Source organism: Eleginops maclovinus, chromosome 16 (genome assembly GCF_036324505.1).
Source record: "Eleginops maclovinus isolate JMC-PN-2008 ecotype Puerto Natales chromosome 16, JC_Emac_rtc_rv5, whole genome shotgun sequence".
NCBI lineage: Eukaryota > Metazoa > Chordata > Actinopteri > Perciformes > Eleginopidae > Eleginops > Eleginops maclovinus.
The window spans coordinates 18,302,033-18,312,566 of record NC_086364.1 but is presented as its reverse complement, the minus strand read 5'-3'; the positions used below and the strand labels follow the sequence as shown (position 1 = coordinate 18,312,566).

Here is a 10,534-nt window from a genome sequence, read left to right as displayed (position 1 = left end):
CATGTCATTTCGCCGCGGTCAGTTTCTCTACTTCTTGTCAGTTTGGCTTTTACTGTAAAGTAGCTAATGTATAAATATACTATTGTTAAGCTTTTTGAAAGGTAGCCAGAAAATAAACCAATAGTGACCATCCAGTTAAAGTGTATTTACAGAAAATAATTTCTCTCATGTTGTTGAGTTGAGTAAAGGCGGTGGTGGCTAAGGCCATAGGGACTTGGCTTGGGAACCGGAAGGTCACTAGTTCAAGCCCCTGAAAGACCAAGTGCTTCCGAGGTGTCCCTGAGCATAATATCTCCATCTGATTTCAGTTTGAATGCTGTTTTTAGACAAATCCCTTTTTACATTTTTTTTATCAACTTGCATTTGAAAGGCACTGAAGGCAGGTATGTGATGACATCTTATGAAAACACTTTGTAAGCTATTCAATTCTTTTTGAGTGAAGTTCAGCAAAGAAAGACAGTTGTGCTGCTTTGGATTCAGAGTCAGACTGAAGGAAAACACAGTGTAAAAACACTAGCTTCACTAAAGATTCAATATGACTGGGTTTTATTTCTGCTGCGAAGCTAAGTGCATTTGATTCTCCTCCCATGGTGTAAAACATAAGCCTGCATTTTCCACTTCTGCTTCTCCCCTATGTATATTCCTCTGTTAAACATGTTTAATATAAAGGAAATGCTTTTAAGCGTTATTTGTCCTTGGGCGTCTGGCTCTGTGAATCCTCAGTATAGCAGCGGGATTAAAACCAAACAGTGGGAGGGAGAGAGAGAGAGACGGCAGTGGAAGGAGATACTCAAGAGACACGTAGACAGACTCAGGCAGAGAAGCAATACAGTATAAGCCATCAAGATAACAAATATGGTGGATAATGCAGTGGTGAAGAAGTCAATGTGCAGCAGGAGAAGGGGACGAGTGAGAACAAGAAGAAAAATAAAGACTTATAAGTGATGTCCTGAAATGCTCGTGGTGGAAGTGTCCTTGCTTCAACTTTTTCCAGGTGGCATTATGAATCTCCCTCTTATCAAAAGGGGATTAGAGCTTATCCCAAATTCAATGAACACTTTCTTTTCTCTGAGTGTCTGGCTTATTTGTGCACTGTCAGGGAACTGGGGTAATTAAAGCATTGTGATTCTGATTGAACAGTAACTTAATGTGATCTGACTAATGGTGCGTTTACAAAGCTCAGCCCAGGCTCGTGATGTCAGCTGTCTCTGCAATGAGCAACATGTGAGACCTGGCATAGTAGGGGTGAAAACAGTTTCCAAGGCAACGGAGGATGCTGCTGCCCCTTGCTGTCCATTAGGCCGACACTTGAAGTGGCCTTGGACGACCTGTGGATGCATGGTGACTCCTTCTCTGATGACTGGGAAATGGTACACTTATTATACTTCAAGTCAAGTCCCAATGTTTGTTTGAGTTTATTTATCATTATTTCTCAGAAATCCAAGGACAAACTAAAAAGAGAACAACTCCTATGAAAAAAACCCCATCTAAGTCACTTTACCAGAGAGTCCCTTTGTGATTGTGCCTGAAGATGTCCCTTTAATTATCAGGAAGGCATTGATGTGTAATTTCCTCCACAGTAACATCCTCAAATAGATCATGACAATACGTTTTACTTAAAATACTTGAGAGAATCTGCCAGTTTTTTGGCTCCAACTTATCTTTTAAAAGCCATAAATAAATCTGAAAGAAGCCTTTTTTCTAGGAAATGGGACAGTGTTAGCTTTTGAGCTGTCAGTGTATTCTGTGTTCAGTCCTCTGGGTGTAGCTGCTGAGCTGCTGTCTGCTGGGTCACAGCCGTAGCTATCCACGTTGCTGAAATGTGTGAGTTTCTGTGCAGTATTACGTTTGAAAAAGTGTTTTTGCATTTCATTAATGGAACTATATAGTGCCCTGTTTTTGCTGGATTGATACCGGTGCATCACTGCCATTAATCTACTGGTAATAACTTTTTGCATATTAAATTGAAAGAAAAAACCTTCCTTCCAAGACTTAAAACCCACCTGTTTCGACAAAAGAAAAAACAATTCTCATTTCAATAAATTGCACTTAATAGTTTGGCTTATTGAAAGCTAATGTACTTGCAGGAGTCTTGCTATTTTGAGTTTGTATCCCCATGGTTAATGCACTTTTTGAAAGTCGTTTCGGATAAAAGTGTCAGCTAAATTGTATGTAAGCCTGTTAGTATCACATCATCAGTAACTTCATCGTGTTGTCAAAATAGTATCTGGTCCTTCATCCTGTTTGATTAAGATTTACACGGTAAATAGTGTTGTTTTCCGGTCGTTAGATGGCGCTACCAGTGAACGAGCTACTCCCATAATGAGAGGAGAATAAGTCAGAGCTCCAGCATCCACTCAGATCAGTTCAAGGAACTCCACAAGAGTCGTGTGGCTGCTTCACTCGGCGCTGCTATCCACCAATGTCCGGGGTACAATCCTAACTGAGAGTCACAGATTATTTCTCCACATTTATATCTCTGCACAATCGGAAAAGGAGGACTATATCGAGCCGCTGCTGCAGCAGGACGCACCTGCGGGATTGCTGCTGAAGTTGTCCCCCCCCCCCACCCACACACACACACATACAAACACAACAGTCGGGCTGGGAAGTTGTCTGCACACCGTCGATCCTCAGGACTGTGGGGTTTTTGAAGTGATGTTTTTGAAGCTGGTTGTCACAATGTTAAGGAGAGCCGGCGCTTTGACCGTGTGTGGAAAATGATTGCAGCCAGCAGCGACCTGTCCATTATGGTGAGGAGATGTCTTCTCACTTTCAAACCATTCAGGTAAGAACATGTCCTCTTCGATCTGTTACATCTGTTACTGACATGGCAAATTATAACAGTAGACTACACACCCAATTAACATTTTTCTTATTCTGTATCATAAACGATGCAACGGAGAAGGCCACAAAAACGGCCAATTCACCATAAATGTAATTATTGTTTGTCTCCTGTTGTTTTTCTACTCTTGCAAGTTCAGAAAATGTGCATTAATTGGAACAACAGGATACCTGCTGTGCCATAATTAACGTTTGCTTACTCCGTTAACATTTCCTCCAGCAGCAGCTGTAGAGGAGGGAAAGCAACTGAAGCAGATAGAAAGTCATTACAACTTTTGATCAGGAACACAACCTGAAGGGCTCATTAGATTTCAGGAAATTAGGAACCAGTATCAATAGTGATGGTGTCTTTGTTTTTAAATAGTGATTCTTTCAGGTGTGAAGTTCCCTGATGTTTTACTGCTTTCTGAATGCAGTCACAGTGGTGTTTCACATCATGCCTCCAGACCTGATTTAACATGCAACTCACAGTGTGTTTTCACTGTAGCATCAAATACTCCACACAGCGTATGCTTCCCTGAACATTGAGTTTTTCCATCATTACCTCACATATTGCACAGTGAAATGGCTTTATCAATATCTCCATCTCTAACGGAGTGACTGCAGCCTCCCTCTTGTCAGTCTTCCTACCTTATAAAAATTCTAGCTGTGCGTGCAGAATGGAAGTGCGACCATTTGTCGTGCAGTGCCCCTTAAATACCAAAAAGGGATTGTTTTCCAAACATTTTCTCAGCACGACTCCTGGAGCATGGCAGAGGAGCCAGTGTTGAGCTAAACGACCCAAAACATTTGTTTTAAGAGCTGGAGGACTCACAACATGTTTGCCTCTTCCTCCCAAAATGCAAACCCATTCGCCTGTAATAATGCTTTTATTTTGGATGTCAGCTCACTGAGCACAGTGTGATGCAGAAAACCCATCCATGTAATGGTTCATTTGAGATGACACAGCCAAGCGTGTGCTCTGTGCTTTTCTGTGGGTTGATTGGTGCAATATGAACTTTACAAAAGTGCGTTCAAGCTCCATGAAGCCTGCTGTGATGTTGACTCTCTTTCACACATGCCTTGTTTCAAATGTTCTACTTTCTTGTCTGTACTTTTTATCTCCTGAGCTCTAACCTTGTCATGCTCTTGTGTCGCTTAATCGGCCTCTCGTCTCTGTCTATCTGCTGCAGGATCTTTGTGGTGGGGATTGGCTTCTTCAGCCTGTGCTTTCTAATGACCTCTCTCGGGGGCCAGTTCTCGGCTAAGAGAACCGGAGATTCTCCCTTCACGGTGCGAGCCGAAGGTAAGCCAGCAGTTACACGTCAGTGCTGCTCCCTCGCCTCTGACTTTACTGTGGCTGGGCCCTGCGCCCCGTAATGAACAGGCTGGGAACACGCTGAGAGCTTCAGGGGCTTCCCTGATTGCTGCCAGGGGGCTGACAGAGCTGCTCGCTTTGCTCATCGTAGATGCATCGGAGGGGGTACATGCCCCCTGGAGAGGCTCCAACTTCTCTTACACCTGCTGTTTTTACCTCGCTCACATGGCCTTGCTCTGACTCATTTCTAGTAGCTGACCAATTAGTGGAGGCAGAGTCAGGATTTACTTTACTGTCTTGCAAACCTTTATATGTTGGCTATTATGACCTCATATGTTTTCATGTAAGGCAGACATGTAACATGTGAGAGTAGTTCACCAATGGAATTCATTATTGAAGCAAAAATAAGGTATTGCAAACATACAAATCTCATCTGAGAGGCTTCTGTTACACCTGCAGTTTTTTATATTTGCTCATGCGATCTTGTTCTGACCCATTTTATCTTATTTTGAGTAGAAGAAGACCAGTAGCTGACAAATGAATCAAGGCTGAAGTGGGATTTATTTCACCGTCTTGTGCATCTGGGCTTGTTGACCTTGAGTGTATTCATGCTCTGACCCATTTTAACTCAATTTGGGTAGTGGAACTAATAGCTGACCAATCAGTGGAGGCTGAAGTGGACTTTACTTAACTTTCTTGGGAATATGTTGACCTTGTATCAATTTATTTAGTACAGAAATGATAATTTAGGAAGTAGTTTACCAATGGGATTTGTGACTGTAGCAAAAATACATGTAATACATTTTATGAGTAATGTTTATAAGACAGGGAATTAATACTGAAGATGTTGAATGTGATATAGCAGGGCATTTGTGTTATTAGCATTTCATAGCATTTTATTTGTCAAATGATCATGTTTTTGGTTATAAATAGGTCCCTTACTTTGACAAAGCTAATCTTAGAGGTGCCATCTTCTTGTCATCTACCTGTTTTTTCAAATATGTGTTGCTCATGTGCTGACCCATTTTAACTGCTTTTTGGGTGGCAGTGCTGGAAACTGACCAATCAGTGGAGGCCAAAGTGGGATTTACTTTACCGTGTTAGGAAAATGTTGACCTTGTATTTTTTTATTTAGTACAGAAATGATCATGTAGAGGAAGAAGTTCACCAACAATTCTCAATGAAGCAAAAAAAAAGTGATTGCAAACACATAAATCTGCCAGTGAGGATTTAAGGTGAAATGTATAGTATTTATACAATTAAAAGTACAAGAAATGTTGAGAAACAGTGAATCAGTACTGTGCACGTGATGGGAAAGCAGTGCATGTTTCTAAGTATTCATCAGCATTTATGTGTCAGATAATGATGATTTTGGTTCTAAAAAGTTCTCCTTCCCTTTGACAAATCTCTCTCTATCTAAAACGGACACTCAAATGTGGCCAGCAATACGGACCTTGCCTTGGCAGAGTTCAAACAAATCAAAGTCACACCAGAAAAAAAAAAAAATCCAAACAATTTCAGAGACAGCATCCCTGACAGAAACGTGTTATCTTCCTCAGCACGTCCTCTCTTTGTGCCTCTGCATATCAACCGTGACAGCGCTCGCCGTTTGGGAGAGTCAGGGTTGGCTTGTGGACTTTTGTCTCTCACCTTTATATCGCTGCGTGGCACAATGTTGACTCTGCGTGTCATCCTCTGTGACGGATACCAGCTGGCACTGGAAGAGGCGATGCAAATGAGGCGACAGCAATCATTTCATCCCTCTTGAATAATGCAGTCCATATTCTAGCCAATCAGTGAGCAGCATGTGGTCCTGTGATTGTTTGTTGTGCGAGATGTACGGATACTTTTGACTGACATGGCTTCAACGATTGTGCTCCATTGGTAAAATATCGCCTCGCAGTGGGAGCCCCTCTCTGTGCAATTCTGGAAGTGTATTGCTGGGGGATGCTGCGGTGAGGTGCATCAGGTGTCATCACGGGAGACAATTTCAAGGCTCTCACCCATGTATGAAAAAGTATATGCAGGGCTGCTTTCGGAGAGATAAAGAGACGGGGGTGAGACAGTAGAGCTGTCTGATTAATTAACCACTCACAGGCTGCAGTCAAGGGAAGGCATTCGGCCTCCAGCTCATTAAACACTGCCGTACCGCTAACCAGGGAGAGTCAGGCTATGTAAATTCTCACCCTCTGTGTGTGTGTTTGTGTGTGTGTGTTTGTATACACGTTTTAGGAATGAGGATTAGCAGCACGGGGAGTTGGCGTAACGAAAGAGCTGGGATGAACTGTTCAGTGGAGCTGGGACTTCATAATACTTTCTGAACCCATGAAGCCTCTGCTGTGTAGAGCTATACAAGCACACTGCTCTGAGGCTGTATCATTTCTGGAAAATAACCAAATGTGATTATTCTTACTGGTGTTGTAAATGCCATATGATTCATGATACGGGAGGGAATCAACCCTATCCTCATTATCATTAAAACATATAATAAATGAATCAGTGTATGATTTTTTAAAGACGATTTGTAGCCAGCTTCGCAATTCTTTATTCAGAATGGTATTTCCAAATGTATATCCTTCATCAAATTTCCCACCTACTGCCATGCGGATATTGCACAAGCTAAAATTGGGAGTTGATTCAATTACGCATCCCAAACCAAAATGTGTGCTACATCCTGTATATGCAGGAAATCTTGAAATCTCATAAAAGCAGTGGAGGCACCTTCACATGCACATTGTTCTGAATATAAAAGGGTGAACAAAAAGGCCAGGCTATGCTTTGAGAACCCGCAGCTCTGTTTGTTGCTCGTCTTGTAAATGGCAAAGGTAGCTGGAGGGGCAAAAAGGTGTGAAGAATAATGTGTAATTATTTTCTTGCCACCTCAAGTTTTTCTCTCCCTTCGCTGCCTCCCTACTTCTTTATTGTCATACTCCTGTCAGGCTCGGTCTCTTTGACCTGTTTTGGGTTATTTCTTTGTCAAGATTCACTTTTATATAATTTCTTTTCACAATCAAAAACCACGTCCTTCTCCTGCGGATATATTTTCTGGTGTGACACTCCAGAGCAAGAGACCAAAAATAGTTGCATTTGGATACCCTGTAATATATCCCATTTTAAAATGCATGTATTACTTTCTTTTGAAGGTACTGGGAGCTAATGATGTGGAGAGAAAGTAAGACGGGGGACAGAGGGAATGGATTTCTTCAAGAGTGGGGAGCATGAAAGTCTGAAGCGTTTGATCCTAGATATCTTAAAGGCTCCAGAGGTCTACTGTAGTTTTGTAATAAGCTCTTTGAAGACCACCTTCACAGTGTCGCCTTTCAGAAGAGGGGGCTTATTGCAGCTTTGGCACAAAGAGAGAAATAGCCCTATAGGGCACTTTCAGGTGTTCCCAGGTCAGGACAACACTAAAAGGCTGCCATGTAAGTTCCCTCTATATTCCTACCTGCAAGCTCCATTACCTGAGCTGTTAGCTAGTGGAAGAATATGTTTTGCTGCAGGCAGACAGAGTGTTGCGTCCCTCAGCAACGCAGATGTATTTTTCTGTCTTCAACCAGCCCCTGTGTAGCCTTTGAGTGGTTTGTCTGGTGGTCAAAAGGATTACGGAAAAACTATAGGTCAGATTTCCACAAGTCTTGGTGGAACCCGTCAGATTTTGGAGGCAAATACACAAAATATGTTTCACTTTTATTGGCAATGGAAGAAATATTATATGCCTGAAAGCCCCCGTATTTTTGCGTCTCAAACCAGCCAGTGCAGGTGTGCTTAATTGGGAGATACCGTTTTAACCAGGAGCATGGGTGAAGCTGTTTCCTTATAAATAAGTGTTGTTGTTTCGGGGGTTTAATGCTAGTAATTTGGTAGAATATGGTGATGATTTGTGTTCAATTACTCGTAAGACAGCTGGGCGTACATTTGTAGTTTATTTACAATGAAGTTAATTAATGTTCAACAGTTGGTTGGTCTAGGGGGAGGGGCTTCACATATATAAGCCTCTTGCCACCAATGCTTTAGGGAGTCTGACTGTGGCGGCTGTATAAAAGTGGCCAGAGAAACTACGTATATTTTTCTCTTTCTGTTTTTTGGAGTGGTCGCCCAAGTCGGTCTTTCTTTTTGCAAATAAAAACACCATACATTTTTCTGACTCAAGCCATCTTATTATTATGTCTTGTGTGTTTGACCCACAGTTTTTGTAACAGCCCCTCAAGTCAGAACTCGATAAACCCAAAGCAACAAAAAGAAAACAGATCTTCTTTGTTGTTTCCACACAACAAGCTAGCACACGAACAAAGTAAATCAGAAGAGCCTGTGGTCTGCGATCTCCAAGTGCTGTTCCAGTTGTTTAATGCTGTACACATACTACCACAAAACATGTTGAAATATCTCTGCAAAGTGCAGTACAGTACTGCAACTCTGCAGGATTAAATGTATGAAAAAAACACGCCTCTTCCACAAACTTTTTATCCATCACTGAGTCACGAAGCAGAGCATCAGGTGTGGAAGGAGCGTCGTGTTCAGGATCCTCTTCACTGAGATCCTTTCCAAAGAACCTGACAGAAGTTTTTTTTTTTATTTCACGGCTCAGCAGCTCTCGATATGTGATGCATGAAAATGAATCTTTCCTGACATCGCTCTTGTAAGGTGTGGCGTTTGCAGGTCTATCCAAGCTGTGAACCTCTGTACTTTGTTAGAATGAGAAATGGGATAAATAATCTGCTTGAAATTGAAATGCCTTCCCACAGCGTGTGTAGATAATATGAATGAAACTCACTGACCTTTTGCTACTGATGCAACTTGACTGCTAGTTAAGACGAACTGCCAATGCATGGCTTTGTGTTTTGACGAAAAGAAGTTTGAAGTAAAGATGAGTGCTCGTTGTGAACTCTTTCATAAGCTCCTGTCACTCGGTGCAAAGATTAGCGATTATCTCTTGGATTGCGAGGCTGGTACAACAACAGGGGTTGTAGTAATTGTTGTTTTCGCAAAGGAAGGCAGTAACAGGATTTAACTGCAAGCACGTTTTTCTGTTACTTGGATTGCTTTATTTCTTGCTTTTATTTTATGGCTTTGTAGCATTCAGCTCCTTTTTATTTAGAGCATCATTTGACAGGCATCTAGGCTGAAACAGACCTACAGCATTGTACCTTTTTTGTTGCTTGTGTTATTGCTTGACATTAATGGAGGCATTTTAGAAATTATTCTAATATATGATGTTTGGTGTCACAGCTGCTGCTTGCTTATTAGTCTTTCGTAAAATTGACTGTTGAGAAAAACAGTTGGAGTTGATTTAATTTGTGTGTAGACCCCGGTTGATTAAATTGTCTCCTGGAGGCCGCAGCCGGATGTGCTACAGTTCTGATTGTTTCTGTAAATTAGCGGCTGCAACGTTATTACCTTTTATCTTTCTGTGGCCGTGATGTGTGTTCATGCATGTGGGGATGCAGAACAGACACATACTTATTTTCAAAGTAGTTAATACACAGGCAACAGAGAAATCATTTACAATACTCTAACACCTAGTGCTCCGTTGTTGTATAATATTAGCTTTTATGTGCACTAGAGCTGCACAATTAATTCAAATGTGATTTAAATCGTAATAAGGACTTGTGTGATGTCCATATCGCAGAAAAAAGTGCTAAATATGTGAAACATATCATTCTCAATCATGTATTGTGGTGCTCAGCCTCCTTTAAGGAGATAGAATGAGATGAGCCTTTATTATTTCTCAAGGGGTAATTCAGTTTTGCACACATTACAAATACACACATGCATGGGACCTATACAAGGACCCCCTCGGCAGTACCCATGGGTACTGCCGAGGGGGTCACCTCCTGCAGGAGGTGAACTGCCTCCTTCCCAGTTGATCATGACTACAAACAGGATCCTTTCTATATATTTTTTAATGATAATGTGAATAATGTTTCAAAAAAGGAGGTGAATCACATTAGAATTGCAACATCAGTCAAAATATTCGCAATTTCTCCAAATTGTGCGTCCCTTCTGTAAACATGTTATGCCGGTTGATTTCAGCCTCTTTTGGAGCATATTTATTGTTTCCAACTATGAGCTGCAAACTGGGTCAGGAAGTTCACTTTCAGACTCGGTTAAGGTAGCATTTCACATTCTTGTTGCTTATTTTGCATTCATGCAAGAATTGCTGAAAACAGGAAATATGTTTATGCAAATCATCATCATATTTTTATGGTTCTGCCAATTCTGAGCAGTGAGCACATTAAAGAGAATAACATTTAACTCCCGTCCTGGAAAAATGGTTGTGACACTTGAAATGTGTTTTTTAATATAAGCAAACCCTGAGCTTCTGAGTCAGCCTTTCATCACTTTGGCCAGGTGGGCAAATTAAATTATAAAGCTGTGGGAAATCAATAAACATAA

At 41.4% G+C, this 10,534-nt stretch overlaps 1 protein-coding gene across 1 annotated transcript in view; it reads left to right on the top strand.

The window, feature by feature from the left end:
• Nucleotides 1-2,362: 2,362 nt before the first annotated feature.
• LOC134878772 (alpha-1,6-mannosylglycoprotein 6-beta-N-acetylglucosaminyltransferase B-like) overlaps nucleotides 2,363-10,534 on the top strand; it is a 61,184-nt gene continuing 53,012 nt past the window's right edge. The window contains exons 1-2 of the mRNA XM_063904985.1: nucleotides 2,363-2,788; nucleotides 4,017-4,129. Coding sequence (XP_063761055.1) covers nucleotides 2,721-2,788; nucleotides 4,017-4,129 — 181 coding nt within the window. The 5' untranslated portion in view covers nucleotides 2,363-2,720. The remainder of the gene's footprint in view (nucleotides 2,789-4,016; nucleotides 4,130-10,534) is intronic.